Source organism: Pleurodeles waltl, chromosome 1_2, assembly GCF_031143425.1.
Source record: "Pleurodeles waltl isolate 20211129_DDA chromosome 1_2, aPleWal1.hap1.20221129, whole genome shotgun sequence".
NCBI lineage: Eukaryota > Metazoa > Chordata > Amphibia > Caudata > Salamandridae > Pleurodeles > Pleurodeles waltl.
In genome coordinates, this window is record NC_090437.1 from 795,695,495 (window position 1) to 795,713,127 (window position 17,633).

General features: G+C 41.4%; 1 protein-coding gene across 2 annotated transcripts in view; it reads left to right on the forward strand.

The window, feature by feature from the left end:
- LOC138304164 (uncharacterized) overlaps positions 1–15,608 on the forward strand; it is a 266,322-nt gene extending 250,714 nt beyond the window's left edge. For both annotated transcript variants that reach the window (XM_069244018.1, XM_069244010.1), the window contains one exon: positions 12,656–15,608. In XM_069244018.1, the coding sequence (XP_069100119.1) occupies positions 12,656–12,669 (14 nt within the window). In that variant the 3' untranslated portion in view covers positions 12,670–15,608. The remainder of the gene's footprint in view (positions 1–12,655) is intronic.
- The last annotated feature ends 2,025 nt before the right edge of the window (positions 15,609–17,633 follow it).

Genomic DNA, 17,633 nt, shown 5'->3' on the forward strand with positions numbered 1-17,633 from the left:
TTCACTGTCTGCTAAGCAGACAGTGAAAATCTTTCTGGGGCCCTGTTAGGGGGCCCCACGACACCCGTTCCCGCCATCCTGTTCCTGGCGGTAAAAACTATGGAAGCAGACTCTAATTCCATCGCAGTATGACCGCTTGTTCCCACAAGTTGCTCATGGGAGAGAACCTTCAGATTAGTTATAACAGAATCACCATAAAATAACTTTATTCAGTAGAATCCAGAGATAGACAGCAAAGTCTACTCCACAGTACTGTAATGGTTTCTTTGCTGCCTGTTGGGACTGAAAAGTCCCCCGCATAGTAATGGACATGCACCCCTATCCTGAGTGCCCCAACAGTACTGATATCTGTATCCCTAATGCTGATTTTTGTTGTCATAGACAAACATGGATCATGTGTGTGCCATGACAGAGTCCTGTCTCATGAATTGTGGGTGGACTTGGAGGGCCACCTTCATAGTGGTTAAAGGCTACTGGCTTTAACAGTAGTTAAATTGTACTAGTGCAGTGGTGGCAGCATACCGTGTAGTGATCAGTAGGAGTGAACAGATCCTTTTTAACCTATCTCTGGAGTGAGGCCGTTATGCTTACTCATCTAAAGTTTTGCCGCTGTGTGCTTAAGTCGCCCTCAACCTACATCAGTTTACTGTGTAGTGCTGCGCAGTCCATGTGTGGTGTACATGTGCTGGGTGTATGTGTGCCTGTGGTGAATGGTCCAATACAAAGATAATGTATGTTATATCATGTGCTAAGTGTATGTCTGCCTATGACTGGTACAGCACATGAAGGATGTAGTGCTGTGCAGTGCGTGTACTGGATGTATGTGTGCCTGTGAATGATACAACACATAACATGGTGGACTCTAGGCTCCATTTTGGGAAACCCAGGACTGCATGCTAAAATCCCACCGGACTGATTTGTGTATTGCTGCAATCATATAAGCTAGATGGGACACACTGGAGAAAGGAAGAGCCAGGCTCTCTCCTGGATACTTCAAAGGGTGTTGTTTGATTCAGAGAGAGGTCACAAAGAAGGGGCCTGGGCACACACTGGAAGGAGATAGGGCTGATAAGAGTAGGACTGAGGCCCTCGGATAACGTTTTGACACACACCTAACTGTGGCTGACATCCAGGTGTGAACTCCTAGTCACTCCCATGGCCTGTTTTGTGGGGCTGTCAGCGTTGGAGTCAGGGAAGTACCTAGGAAACACTAAAGCCCTGATCTCAGGAGACAGTGTAGCCTATGAATTTTGTATTCTTACATTGCAATAGTAACTGTAAAATAACTACACACTTTTCATAAAAGTAAGTATTTGACCGGGCAGTAATTTATTGCTACTGGTGAGCACATTGTGCTTTATGAGCCTGTGTTGAGCCCCCTGTATCATTATAAATGCGTATGTGTACATAGATATATATGCAAAACAGGAAGCAAGGTACTTTGGGTAGTTCCCAAGTTTAGGCAGCGAACAGCTCCTTTATATGGAGCACCCTACAGCACCAGCAACGCTCTGTACCTGCTCACCTTGAAGGTCTAGTGTAGATTTTAAGCATAGGGTTAGCACAATGCCATCCACACTGAGCTAGAAAGGGACAAAAGCTTTTGCCATTTTTACAGCAAAGTCTTTAAGCATATGATTAGCACAGTGCAATCCTCACCATACATAAATATAGATGGAAAGATATATATATTTTTTTTAATAACAAGGTAGTAGTGTGATGTTTATATTCAAGGCAATTGTGTGATATATATATTTGAGGTATTGGTGTGATGGTTATTATTCCATTTAGTCTAAGGATTGTAGCCGAGATGTGAATGTTCCTCTTCCTGAAGATGTATGGGGCTGGCAAGCAGTGTGCCTTGCTTCCCCCCAAGAGAAGACCCTCTTGTTACCATGGAATACAGTCTAAATGTACAAAGGCATAAAAACAAATGATGATGTCCGCCCCCCTTGCATTCTCTGGCATAGGTCGAACTAAAGAGGGGAATGCATTTGTAAAACGTAATGATTCGCAAGCTACATAACTTAAGAGGTCCCAGGTAGTGGTGTTACTTGTAGGCCCTTGCAACTCGTGGACTCAGACCATAAATTTATTGTGTGGTGATGTGCAGGGAGGACCTACTCTGTAATTTCTTCCTGTGACAAATTGATACCCTTAGCAATGCTGGGCTATTTAGGGGATACTGTGGCTATTAGATGCTTTGGGAGCATTTCTCTGATACATTTGTGACCACGTTTGAAACCATGGTTTAGAGATTTGTTGTTAAGATACATATACCGACATACCCTGGCACTGTGCCTCCACCCCTCAGAGCCATCCGAAGAAACTAGAAAAATGTATCAGAAGACAAGTGGAATGACACTGTCCGCTCCCACCTCCCAGAGTCTACACACGACCCTGGGGCAAACAGCTACTCCCAGTGGATCAGAGAATGCACCAATGCCAAAGCCCCGGCCAAGAGAGCCAAGGTCAAAGAACAAAGCAAAAGAGTAAGCTGCTTCACCGAGGAACTGCATTTCTCCAAATGCAACTGTCAACAACTTGAAAGGAAGTGGCATATCTGCAAACAGACAGCAGCACCTTCAGGACCGCTATCAACCAGTACCACCGCCTCCTGAAAGAAACTAAAAAGAACGCAGTAGCAGACAGCATCAAATCCAGCACAAACCACAGCGAAGAACTCTTCACCATTGTGAAGACATTCACCAATCCCGCAGTCACCAAGAACGACATTCACTCCATCCCAAGAACTGTGCAACAATCTTGCAGACTTGTTCCTTGACAAGCTCTCAGCTATCCACAAAAGCTTTGAGTGCCAACCCTCTGCCTTAGACAGGATCAACCAGCTGATATAAACAAAACACAAACCCTGAACACCTTCTCACCCACTGGGAACTCCTCATCACGCAAGACACTATCTCCATCATGAACTCAGTACACTCAAGCACCCATGGACCCTTGCCCCCTCACCGTCTTCAACCTCAAAAGCGGGACAATCTGCGACAAGCTCAGGAAGGTTCCTAATGCCTCCATCACTGCAACCTCCTTCCTGGAGATCTGTAAACACACTGAAGTGAGGCCCCTCATGAAAAAACCATCTGCCAACCCAACCGACTTGAAGATCTACCAACCCATCCCTCTCCTCCCCTATCCAGCAAACGTTCTTTTCTTGAGAAAGCAATTAACCGGCAACTCACCCAACACCTAGAAAACCACAACCTCCTGGACCCCTCCCAATCTGAATATCAAGGTAACCAGAGGTCCTTGACAGCCCTGATTGCAGCCACAGAGACATCAGAGCCCTTCTGGACGATGGTAAAACAGCAGCCCTCATCTTCCTGGACTTCCCGCCGAGTTTGACACCATTTCCCGCCACATCCTGATCAACAGACTCCACATCGGGATTCAAGGAAACACCCTCAAATGGATCGCTTCGTACCTCACTGGCAGAACCCAAAGGATCAGTCTCCCACCTTTCACCTCTGAGCCCAAGATCATCATCTGTGGAGTCAACCATGGATCGTTCCTCAGCCCCACCCTCTTCAACTCCTTCATGACCTTCCCCCCCCTACCCCCGCCAGCCGTCACCATCAGATAACACGGACTCAACATCATCTCCTATGTTGACGACGCACAGGTCATCATCTCACTATCCAAAGATCCCTCCAACACAAATGCTAACTTCCACAGATGCATGATGAACATAGGGAACTGGATAAAGTACAACTGTCACAAATTCAACACTGAAAAAAATGAAGTCCTAATTTTTGGGAACACCTCTCTATGGACTAACACATGGTGACTCGCAAAGCTCTGCACATCCCCCACCCTCCCCAACAAACAACGCCTGCAACCACATCATCATCCTGGATAGCAAGCTATTCATTAAGAATCAAGTCGACACAGTCCCATTTGAGGCTTCCACACCCTTTGCTTGCTCCGCAAGATCTCCAGGTGGCTCTCAGCAGACTCCAGAAGGACTGCCACGCAGGCCCTCAACACTAGCAGACTGGACTACGGAAACACACTCTGTAAGAATCACAGCACGCCTACTGAAGAGACTCCAGTCAATACAGAACTCAGCGGCACGACTCGTACTCAATCTCCCCAGTAGGACCCACATGACACCCCATCTCAAAAAACACACTGGCTCCCGATTCAGAAGAGATGCCAGTTCAAGATGCCAACCCACGCCTACAATGCCCTGCACAACAAAGGACCAGCATACATCAAAACGCCTGACCTTTCATCAGCTGACCAGACACCTCCGATCAGCTTCCCTCTCCCTCGCACTTTGCAACCAAGGCTTGGAACAACCTCCCCCTGCTCCTCAGAACCGCCCTGTCACTCGAGCTATTCAGAAAAGAACCGAAGACCTGGATATTTGAATGATCATTCCTCCACACAGCTACATAGAGCTACAGCTCCTCAAGACCCTCACAGGTGATTTGCCACGCTCTGTTTGTTTGTTTGATTGATTGATACTCATTGTTTCTATCAGTGCCTCCTTGTATATAGGTTGGGATAATTCATGAGGGCTTAGGGTTACGTCTCTTTCAAACTCACCCCACACTCCTCTGACTCAGTGCTGCTAGTTTCCAGATAGCGTTGGTTTAAATTGAATTAACCATGTTGAGGGAACAGGTACTTATAGTTTCAGGAGGTGGGTGCCTGTGAGCTTGCCACACGCACATGCAAGGTGTACAAAGTTTGGAATGTTTTACAAGTGTTCTTTTTTCTTTAGCTTTGTGTAGGGTCATTGCTTGAAATACTCTTGTAACATTCCACTATGTGCTATTATTGTAATTTTAATACGTACAGGAGAAAATTAGGAAAGGTACACTTAGTCCCCTGTCATCGAATGTGAAGGGGTTAATCAACTAGGGACAGTGAGCCAAATGCCTCGTAAACACAGGCCCAATATAATAATTTTACAAGAATCACACTTAAATTGGCAATAAATCCAAGTTTGGTAGTAGGGTCAGAAGCTGCTCTGTTAGCAATGCTACTCAGGAAATCACCCCTTTTTTTTATTATTTACAAAAACTGGGAGGGCGCTCAGGGCTGCTATGCGTCTGCATCAGGAGTGGGGGATGAAGAGAGCATAAGGGTGATTTCAAATTACCTCCTCCCAAAGTCTGCAAACCACTGTTCTTGAAAAAGTATGAGTTTTTATTACTCCAGTGCCTAAGACAACTCTTATTTTAGATAGAGATTTCAGCCCGGTTATGGATTTCAAAGTAGGTAGGCTCTCAATCATCAACATCTGGCCTATCTACCAAAGCTGTTGAACTTGTGAAATGTTGTCTCTGCGGTGGGGTTGGCGATTATCTGGAAAGAAAAAACATAGGGGTAAGGCCATTTTCCTTTTGGTCCCGGGGAACACAATTATTTTCCCAGGTAGGGCTGTTTTTAGAAACCGCATGTTGCCGCACACAGATTCAGGGAGCTGAGGTATTGGCTTGGAGCATTTTGGTTCATTCTCTCCATGATTAGATTAGACCAGTCAATGTAGACAGATGGAAGGATGGACGCTTTGTGCATGGAAACTACATGACCTTGAGACAGATGGCGCGGTTGACTCTGAAATTATACTGTGGTTTGCCTACAGGATATTAATTAGCCAGGCAATGTCTAAATAGCTCGGGACCTAGGAATGCCATAAAAGAAAAGGCCAATAAAAATTTAGGAGGGACTTGTAGCCCTGGAGAAGACTTTTATGGACAACCGTGACTTGACTGTTGGGGAGTGCCTTAAAGCCAGGTATGAGGAAAATGTGTTAATAACAAGGGTGGCAGGCACTACTTGATATCTCAAAGGAGACCAAACCATATCAGTAACAAAGCAGGCAAATGTGTTGGCTGGCTCAGTAGACTTGAGTGCAGATGAGTCTGCAAGCTCAAAAAATACAATGGGGTGATGATAACTGGGTGCTTGGCTATCACCAAAAAATATAACGCATAATTTGAAATTCAGTGTGGTAACTGATTTGTTGTGCAACAGATTGAGCTGGAAGGCTTTCTTACGAACCTTCATGTTCCCATGTATATCTCCGATAATAGGGCAATACTAGCCTTTCATTTGACTGAGGACGAGCAAACCATGGCACTCTCCCAGCTTGTTCAAAAGATTGCTTAGTAGGGTGGTGAAGAACTGTATGTATGTTTGAGATGGCTAGACAGGATGGGAGGTTACCAGCCACAATTGTTCCTGTTTATAAATCTTGGAGACCAAAATACAGCTGAAGCTGTGCCTTTTGTAGGCCCATTCCCTTGCCAAATATCTAAACGGAAATCCTGGCCAAGTTGTTAGCCATTCATGTACACTAAATAATTTTGCAGCTGGTGCAGCCTGGTCAATTCGTCTTTGTGCCAGGATTATACCCGTAACACACCTGAACCAATGGTGATTCCCTCTTTGGATGCTAACAAAGTAGTCCGTTCAGTTTAATTGCCTACTTGTTTGAAGTTTCTCTTCATTCAAACTACTTTATATAGATCCACTAGCCTAAGTAAGGGTAAATGTTGTCTTTTAATGCTCGTTTGGTCTGAATGAGATAGGGATGTCCCTGTCGGCTTTATTTTTTCCTGGTGCCCCTGGCATGTTGGATTAGATAATGATCCTTTAGTCGCAGGACTCCAGTCTGTTGAGGTGTGAACACGCATGATTTCCTTATAAGTAGATAAAACGCAACAGCTCAATCCACTCCTATAGCTGGCACCACTCCACAATAATCTGTCAAAATAGACTTTATTCCCCATTTCTAATGGCTTCCTCGTGCCCCACTGCTATTGCGCCATCCACATATCTAGATTGGGCTTCAAGTATTTAGGAATGCAGGCAATGACAGTTTTATGAAGAATGTCTTTGGAAAGACAATGGATGATACGATGGAGTGAGGGACCTTTTCTTTATGTTTGAGACATACAGCATAATATAAAATAATATAATTTCCTATGTTGCAAAACATGCCTGACAACCTGCAGATCTGGATTCCAGAGGAAACCTGTCGAATTGATAAGATTTTTTATATACTGTAATGGCACGAAGCATGCAGAGCTGCATGAGGTTATATCCAGTGATAGTATGGCTATGCGGTACATACATAACTACTATTGGTATCACAGCGAACAGTGAATAAATGTCTAGGCTCCCCAATCCTTGCTTAAGATAGACCGCCTTGCACTGTGTAAATCTCTATAAAAAAGATGGTCTTGCAAATATAAAGATCTGTGGTAAGTCCTACTCTTTCATTTCTGTACTGTTCTGTACTGTTCAAGGTGAAGTTCACTATAGCACAATGAGATATTATTGTACTCTAGAGACCTCTGCTGGACCTGTTTTTGTGATTCAACTCGTCCTGCTTTTGTGACCGCCGTAATGATCTGTTGTGTACTGTACATCTGCTTGTGCCATATCATTGTCATAATACCATGCCATGTCTTGATTTGCCGAAGTGTTGTATGTATTGTTAATGTCTAAAAAACACTTCTAAATAAATAAAAAACGAAAAATGAAAAAAAAAAGTAACTACAGCAAAGATTTTTACCTAATTGGAGGAGATTTTTATACAACATTTGAGCCATCCGCATTGTGGAGAGAGGTGCAAAAGTACTAGTTTGACCATTGGGGTATCCCAGAATTAATTGCTCCCTCCAGAACCTACTTTACTGCAGTTACTTGGTATTTCACAACCTCTGTGTGTATAACAGCTGTAAATGCAGCGTCATCTTTTAAAAGAGGCACCTATAGAAGTAACATAAACTATATATTATTAGATGTACGACTTTGGGGAGGGAAATGGTTGATATGCAGGTTATATCAAGATCGAGAGTGACTATGATGGCCGACACTTAATAGTTTTGAGGCTAACGCAATAACGGTAACAAATCACAGGAGAAATTTTAAATAGGCACACACACATATATGGCACTGTTATTTTAATGTTAGATTTTTTTAAATAATGTAAATCGACCTTTTATATTATTGAAAGCACGCAAGTTATTTGATGATTTAAAATACCTTTTTACAAAGAGCTGCAGGGCGTGCATGAACCTTCAAAGTGGTACTGGGTGGCTCAGTACTGACTGCCGCGCTTATAAATGCAGTTATTTGGGTAGTAGAAATATCAAAGTTGGCAAGTTCACTGTATAGGGAAACTATTTAAAAAGCAAAGGTTAAATGGGATATTTAGAGTTGGAAAGATTTACTACATGCAGTAAAAAAGACACAAAATCCTTTTGGGAAATCAACCATGCGGGTCAAAATAAATCCCTCAGACTGGAAGCCCATACTCATGCCAATGAATGGGTTACATACTATGAGACACAGCATGCAAGAAGTTATCTTTTAACAAAATCTTCCAAAACTGAGCCCATAATCCTAGTAGATGTATGCAATGTTTTCTCTTTGTCTGAAACAAACACAGCTGTTAATGCTGCAAACAAACCTAAGGCTACTGGCCTAGATAAGATACCAGCAGATTTTTTTCTCCATTTCCGAGCCCACTATTTGAGTCCCATATACAAACACCTTACCTAATGCTATATCGCAAGGCGCACTAAGACACATGGAAGGGAGTGGAGATAGTTCCTATAAATAAGACGGGATGTCACTCTGCCTGGCAATTATCACCCTATTAGCCTGATCAATAACCTGTAGAAAAAGTGATGTAAACAGGGAGTGGCAGCTGATGATAGTAAATGTTGGGGCAAGCAAACTGGCACTGAGAGACCCCAGCAATACCTTTAGGCTCAGTGCCAAAGCTCTCAATTGTAGCTGTTTAAAACAGTGTTTACAACGAGTTACGAATGAGATTTCTAGAGTTAAGGCTGAAGGCAGTGCGAATTTCTCACAGTGCCTGTCAGTGGGTCAAAGAGCTACCACTGCAGACTAAAGCAAAACTAAATTAAATGCTTGGCGCGCATGCTATAAACAGTCACTAAATCTCTGTCATGCATTTAAAGTTAACTTGAAAAATATAGTGTAATGCATGTTAGCGATTTAGTGATAGTTTACACTGTTTAAATATATGAAATAAAAATAAAATATGTACTTACCTACTGTCTGCACATCCTCCGATCCTGGTGTTATTTTCTAGTCATCCGGAGCCCTAGAGCAAAAACTCCTAGCCAATCCAGACTCTGCTGTCTTACTGTTAATTAGCATGAGAGAAGCATCAGGATTGGTTGGAGCAGGCTGGCGCAGTGCTCCTTCAGGCACTGAATGCCTTTGCCTTCTCTCCACCCAGATTTAAAGTGCGCATGTCAGTCTGGCTGACGCAAGATAGCCAGCCAAAGTGACATACACAATTTAAACTCCAAAGTGGCATACACAATTTAAACTGCTGTCACCACTCCACTCTGATGCCAATCTGCAGCAATGGCCCCACCCTCACAGCTCGGGTTGGCAGAGTTAAAAATAAAATGGTAATAAACTCACTTTATTATCATTTTATTTTTAACTTTTATTGCAGCAGGGGTGGGGCAACACTGATTAACCCTTCTGGAGAAGTTGCCACTTCAAGCAGGTTCTCGGCAGGTAGCAGCCTGGATGACAGAAAATGACATTTTATTCCCTTTCCAGGCAGGTTTAGACTAAGGACCAGCACAGTCAACCAGTTCTTTCACTTACTTATGATTAAATGGAAGGTGGTTAACATCAGTGATGGCAGTCTCTGTGTGGCATTTGTCGACCTTTGGACGGCATTTAAATCAGTTTTCAGGGTGAAATTGTGGCATGTCCTCTTTGAGCTGGAAGTACCGTCATGTCTGCTCAATCTGATCAAACGGCTGCATATAGACAATTTTGTCTAAACAATACATTGGGGTTTGCAGTAACACACACAGTGTGAACAAAGGGGTCTACGAAGGATGTGTCCTGGCCCCTGCCCTTTTTCTGTTCCCTCTACAAATGGCTGTTCTGATTTCCTAATTAACTGTGGGAGCCCCTCTGCTGCATTGGGCAGGGTAAAGGTGCCCTCTCTGCTGTATGCAGACTACAGCGTGCTAGTTTCCAGAACGAAAAAGTGGGTACAAACCTTCATCCAGTTTGCACTGTTTTATTGTAGGCATGGGTTGGAAATAAATGCTCAGAGGACAAAAGTTATGGCATTTAATTCCCATAAAAAAATTCAGGGGCGAAATAACCTGGGATGCCACTTACACTGGAGAGAGTAAGGGAATTTATTTGGGAGTCAGGCTCTCTAACTCGTGTGCATGATTTTAACAACTACTTCAAAGCACATTATTATTAAAACATAGCGCCGCTTTGATAGCCAAGTTCACAAGATGCTCAATAATTCACCCTTTGCCACCAGCCCTTGAGGTATACAGAGCTCAGGCAGTAAGCACAGCTTTTTACGGCTCGGAGCTCAGTGGTTATTGTAGTACGGATAAACTCAGGGCAGCTGAAAATGTTTTTATATGATCTTTTCAGTAGTCTCCCCAGAGCACCCCAATGATAGCGCTAAGATTTGATGTGGCTTTAAAACCTATAAGTGAGTGTGCAAAAGTGAGTCCAATTCTAAATTGGCTTAGAATTTGCACAACTAGGCAATTGGAAGTACATAGGCAGGGTCTACAGGATATTATTGATAAAGCCCAGGTGTGTAAAGTACCCTACTAGATAAAGGGAAAGAATATGTTGACATACTCTTCTCTTTCCAAGAGTGCTTCAGGAATTTTGAAGGAGAGATTCTGACCATGTACTCTTAAAAAAGCAAAAAATAAATTGCACCTATCATCTGTCCACTACTGGTAGGTTGACCATTGGATTCTTAACTATGAAATGTGATTTTCCCACACTGCTGCAGCCTTCTCGGGTGCTTGATGGCTTAGTCCACTGGGGAACGGGGGGGACACAAACCTGATTACTTTGTTTTATAAGGCGATTCAGGGAGATATGCTCATTAAGCCTTATGCAGCACATCTGGCCTGGGAGGGATAACTCGAGGAACCCCTTGCTGTTGCAGACTGGGCATGTACATGCTAGCTGGTGAAAATAGTGTCCAGTAACCATAGATTTTAATTATTGCATTTCCACTGTCTACATCGCACTTACCTAACTCCTAGTAAGTTGAATAAAATGGACTCCTCTAGAGCAGCAAAATGATACGGGATAGGTGGAACGGGGGGGGGGCACCTTTTTTGCATTTGGCCTAGGTCTGTGCTGGGATTCAGGGGGTCCTGGAAAGAGGTGGTGCCCAAGATAGTGAGGGCAGCATGTTTAATGGTACCCCTGACCCCTTTGGCTTGCCTCTTGCGAGTAGTGGTGAGACCCTGGGGGCAAAAATACCTTATAGACTTCCCAGCTTGCGCTCTTGCTGGCAAAACGGTGAGTGGCTGTTGGTTGGTTGGGTTCTAGATTGCTGCTGATATCCCTATGGCTGCACGCTCTGAGTGAATGGGGGGTGGCTGAGGAGAGTCACATGCACCACTTCTGTATGGATGATGGTGCTCTGGAAGCGATTGTGACATAGGAGAGCTCCTTTTCAATAAATTCCATGATGAGGGAAACTCTAGCCCAGAAGATAGCTTAGATGGTGGATGAAGTGAAGTGATGGCCAAGTGTGGCATTATTGGATCTCCTGTTATGTATTCATATTTATGCCTTGGTTCATGTTGAATGCTGTTCCTAATAAGCCATGCTTCTGGTATCTAATCTTGACATATATGCTACTGTTTATTATTGAAATGGCCAGTAATGTTGACGTGGAGATTATCCCTCTTACCTGCTTGACGACTCCATAGTGCCTGTGGTTGTTGTGTTGTATTGTATTTCGGAAATCAATAAAACAAAGTTTATTAAAAAAAAAACTGTGAAATGGGATTATAAATTTTAAGACTGTATGGACTATACGCACCCTCCCCCAGTTAGAACCCTTTATTTAAAATTTCAGTTCAGCTTTCCTGGATAGTATCATTTTGAAGTTTATGGTCGATTGCTAAATCAAATACTTACTTACGCACAGTGTGTTTTTTGCGAGGCATATAAAATACCTAGATTGAAATGGGCTATACCATTGTGCTAGACGCTGGGTGTGAGACATTAATTACCAGGACACATTAAGAATCTGTGTGCCCAACATCAAACTTTGCGTGGTGTTCTGAAGCTCAAACTTTTTTGCTAGGTACCTGATATTTGAGAATTAAAGCACTGAAATTAAAGTTTTTAGCTTGCATTGTGATTGTCTGTTACATGAGATGTACAATTAATAGATTAATTAGTTAATGTGTTAAGGATTTTTTTTAAGGAATTCAATGTTTTACTCTTAGGATTGTCAAAATTAGATTTTACTATGTTTTGTCGATGGATACCCTATCTCCCAAAATAAATAGGTTAAACTGCTGTATGATGTAGACTGGTGGTGACCTGAGGGGATATTGCCCGACAATGGAGCACTCAGGTGGCCCAGATAAAAAAAAGCATGAAGCCCTTATTTGGATCGCTACAAATTAGATCACGTATATGGTTCGTGTAAAAGATAACTTGGCTTTGATTAATGAAACTCCATTTACCTCTTTGGCAGCCGATCAGTCTATAGGAAGTTCTTTGCAAGACAGCGCAAGTGAAATGCTACGTATTCTACCCCATAACATGCTAAATAATTAATGTGAAATGCAGCAAACTAATTGTATTGTTTGCTTTTCAGGCGATAAACGTTGAACACTGCTGAACAGTTCCTGCCTTGTCATCATTCTGTCCTGATATTTGTCTTACTTTGTTCAAGAAGCTATTTTATAGCTTCCTGAAAAATAACTGGAAATCGTCAATGCTCAGCAGTGACTTGTCAAACACTTCAGTCTTAGTTGTAAAGGAAAGGCAAATTGGGAACTAGAAACATCTCTGATTATTATGTTTTTTGCCTCCCAGAAAACTCGGGATTTGCACTGAGTCTTCATTTGAAAGTCAAAGCACCTTATGGGACATCGTGGCTAGAAATTAAATGTACTTGGTTGCTTTATTATGCGACCTGAACCATGGAAATGCATATCCAGTGATACTGTAAAACCCTAGGATTTTAATTATATTTGTCTGTAACACACAAGTGCCATTAATACAATAAATACTCTTGTATTCTATTAACATTTTGTGCTTTAGGTTAGATGTGGATAGGAAATGACCAAGCTAATGTTTGAAATTAATGTACTGTTACAGAGTTGAAGAAACCCTCATGTTAATTTGCGTGTCAATTCCTGTATTAAAAACTGTGAATCACACAAAAATGGAGCAAGGGGGGCACAGCATCCACCAAGGAGCCTAGCTACCCAGAAAAGGTATCCCACAATTTTATTCCAAATTTCAGAAGTTTCCATTACCACTCACATGTTCATACGTTTCCATAGTCTGACAATTAGATACACGCATGAATGAGCTCATGTTAGCAAGAGAAACAGAAAACATGTGACCTCCAAAAGTATCAAACTATGCACATACATTTTACAAGTACAACATTTTTTTTTTTAAATCATGCTCTTGCGTGCCTGGTGTTCCTCTGCTCTGCTATGGTAAGGAAATATCCTGTTAACCAGTTCTATATTATCTAGAAAACATGGTCATTACGTTTACCTGACAGCTTGTATGCTGTCCATAGCGCAACCAAAACACATCTGTGTACAATATTTATGAAATTCCTCCTGTCCTTTACCATCTTGTCTATTCTGCAAATCATCTTCATTATCCTCAAGTGTTCGTAGTACAATAGGGGGCGTTCCATGAACTCCTATAAAACTCTTTTTTTGCGGATTAATACACTTGGGATCAAAAAGAAAGATAAATACGACAAGAAATACATGGATAATTATCAGTGTTTTCATTTCCCGGTGCCTAAATATATTTCGAATCTTAGCAATCGGTTCTCTCATATCCAAAGAGTTTTTAGCGATATAGACACAATATTCAGTCACAGTATCACTGAAACTACCCTTTGCAATCAGTATAAAATTGAATGCCATCCTGTTCTGCAAAATAATATTTTCGTGGCAATTGGTAGATAACATGGCCTTCTTTTTAAATGTTGTGCACCCTGCCTTATTAAAGTTTTAAGAGAGGGCCTACCTTTAGGGGTAAATTATAAGTTTTAGGAGTGGCAAAATGTTTGTTTTGCTAGGTCGAAATACCAGTTTAAATCGGCCAACTCGGGCTGCATTGGCAGGCCTGGAAATAGATTTTACAGTGCTACTTTAGTGTGTGGCACATGAGTGCTGCAGCTCCCTGGTAGCATTTAATTTACATGGCCTGGGGACCTGTAGTAACATTTACTAGGGACCTATAAGTAAGTTAAATGTGCCAGTTAGATATATGCCTGGTTTACTAGACTTAAAAGGGAGAGCATAAGCACTTTACTACCAGGTAGTAGAAATAAAGTGTGCATTGTCCTATGACTGGTTCAGCAAAAGAAGGCAAAAATCTGGACGAATACCACGCAAAAGATGGTCATTACCAAAAGAATGCATGGCATGTAAAGAGGCAAGACCTTCCTTCATAACAACAAAAGTATGAACTTCAAAACTGTCCCAAGATCATCATCTCCGACATGTAAAATAGTTACAGTAGGATGACACTGATTGGGTATTTCCTGAAAATCAAGAACCACTGCTCTGTCTCAAACCACAAAATCTTAACAACATTAACTTTACTTCTGTGCATCCAAACCCATCACCAGATTATGCTCTTCAGCATACTATTCTGCCTAGTAGTCTCAGAGATCTCCTGCAGTCCACACCCCAGGAGAACTGTGGGGCCCATCTTCACAGCTCCCTCAGGAAATTGAAATTATTGAATGACATGCTGACAATGGAGGCTAAAGCACCCAAAAAATAAAAAACCCAAAATATGAATCACTGATTGCTTAAGATAACGTTTCCCTACCTACAAATACCAAACTACTGAACATATGACTCAATTACTAGCTAGATTTATTTTCTGTTGGCTGCTTTCAATCATGTTTTTTTATCTCAGATAATCAAAAACAGTAACTCACATACATGGTCTAATATTTAAAAAAATTCACAGTTGATTTGTAGCCGTTTGTGGATATTACAGACAGCAAAAAAAAAAAAATGTAACCAGCCGAATAAGAAAAGGATTCCCAACTATAGGAACACAGCAACACTTTAGTCTGTTGTATTTTCAATAAGGTAGTGTTGTCAACATCATTAAATGCTTAGAAATCATGAAAGGTAAACATCTTAAAAAATTAACAATAAAAATACATTTCATTGGCTGATGTTCTCGAACAGTAATAAATAGTATAAAAACTCACACATATAAGTAAATCTCATTTAAAAAAAAAAATAAACTGGCCTAAAATTCAAAGCAAGTTACGGTTGACTAATATTTTTTCGCTTTCTAGTGATCCTTTTAATGGCCTGTATTATTCTTATATTTGTGTAAGTAGATTATTATATTTTGTGAGAGTATAAGTTAACAGTTTAGTTTCTTTAGAACATGGAGTGGTATGCTGTGTTCCTTAATTCTCATTATGGAACCCCAGTGTTGTTGGCTGCTAGGTAAATGGCAATTGGAATCTTGCCTTTGAACCTAGCAGGTCTGATATCTCCATGGGTTGTTTTGATGTAATAAACGTACATCCCTTTCACCAAGCTGCATCTGCAACTTCTTTTTATGGCATGTTTCACGATACTTCAATTTTGGTACCTGGAGTGGGGTTTGCATATCATTCTATGCCTGTGCAGCTTACAACATGTAATTTTGGATCAACGACCCACTGCTGTAATTCTGTCTACTTTCCCACCATCGCACCTGGTTCAATCAACTACGATTTCCCTCACCCGGCTAGCAAGGTACGTATCATTGGGATTTTATATCCCTAATCCTACCTGCGCTGCTGCGATTGCAAGCTTGTTTGGATGTGAGCTCGTGTGGGTAGGTTGTTGGTTGCTCGCACAAGGTTGTTGCTGGGGCACTCATCTGTGGCTCTTGTCAGCTTAAGGGACACACTTCCTCATTCCAACAAGTAGAATCTTCATCTCTGTGACCTCTGACTGCATGTCGTTCCTTAAAGCATTCCGGAATTGAAACGTGATGACATCACATGCCTGGCGACCATTTTGAATTGCGAAACAATAGAGGATTTTATGAACGTCATCTCCTCCGTTTGAATGGAATAAACATTGTTTTCCTCGTTTTCTTTATTTCGCTTCAGTTCTTCATCTTAACAGCTGTTGCTGCATCTGGAAATTTGTGGTCAGCATTGACTTTATATTTTTTTTAACATTATTTGTTTTATGTCATCGTATTCTGTGTGGCAAGTAACAATTTGTGAACAATTGTCAGTCTACTATTATTTGCAGCTACACTTTTATTTTTATCATACTTTATCTTGGATCTGTCATCAGTTGCTTTAACTTGTTTTATTTATAATACTTTCTGCTCTTACCATGGCCTCCAGTATTAATGTAGTACAACCACCTCAATTTTTACAGATGCCAGGCAGACTAGATATTATATGGAATCAATGGGGAAACAGTTTTAAAAATTATTTGGTTGCAATCGATGCTCACAGTTATGCACCACCCAGAAAATTCGCACTTTTATTCAATCATCTGGAAATAGCTGGGCAAAATGATTTTCGCAATCTTCCTATTATCTCGGCTCCAGGAGGAGATGGAGTTTGGAATTTATATATTGAGGCAAAGGCAAGCATGAATGTACACTACGACTAAGAAGTTAGCGTGCTTCTTGAAAGAGAGTTTTTTTTGTTTAAGCTAAAACAAAACCGTGATGAATTAGTAGAGGAATTTACTGCAGCTTTACGTGTGTTAGCCTATACGTGCAAGTTTCAGAATTCAGTTGACACCTGCATAAGAGTTTTAACTGTTTCTCCAAGAAAATGCAAGCGGAGGCTATTGACATGTAGGAATCAGACTTTGAGCAAAGTAATTGACATTGCTAAGAGCATCGAAAGAGCCACTGTTTCAACACAAGCTTTGACAACGTATGAGGGTCTCTCACCTATCCCTTGCATTGCCCAAAATAATACTGTTTCTGCTGTTGGTGTCAGAGAGAGAAAGAAACAGACAGTTTGTTACTGATGTGGGTGCAGAAATCACATTGCAAATAGCGTTTCATGTCCTACTATGGGAAAAAAAATTGAAATGTAAAAGAAAATAGGACATTTTCAAGTGGTATGTAGAGCACAGAAACTTAATAATGTGAGAATCAGTAATGTGGAGCTTCGAGGGAGTATAGATAGCTCAAGAGTAAATACTCAGGAGGTGCAAGATTGTGCTAATACATTTTCTTATGTACTTTTTACCATTGGTGATGAACATGATGAGTGAGTTTTTCATTAAAGGTCCTGTATGTCAAGCTGTCATTTTGGGTAAAACTCTTGAGGTAATGGCTGACTCTGGGGTTCCCATCACTATTTTAGCTGACAAAACATTTTTTCACATTGACTAACTACTTTTAGACTTGAAAGTCCTGATATCAATCCCAAGGCATTTTGAGTTCAGAACGTTTGGTTATTTTAATTCCTTAGTACAGTGCATAGGAAGGAGAACTTGGACCAAGGAGTCTATGGCAGTCAATGGTAGAGACCTAATTGACTGGAAAGATTTAGCAGAATTTGGAACTGTGTTGAGACCAGTACTTACGGATCTCGT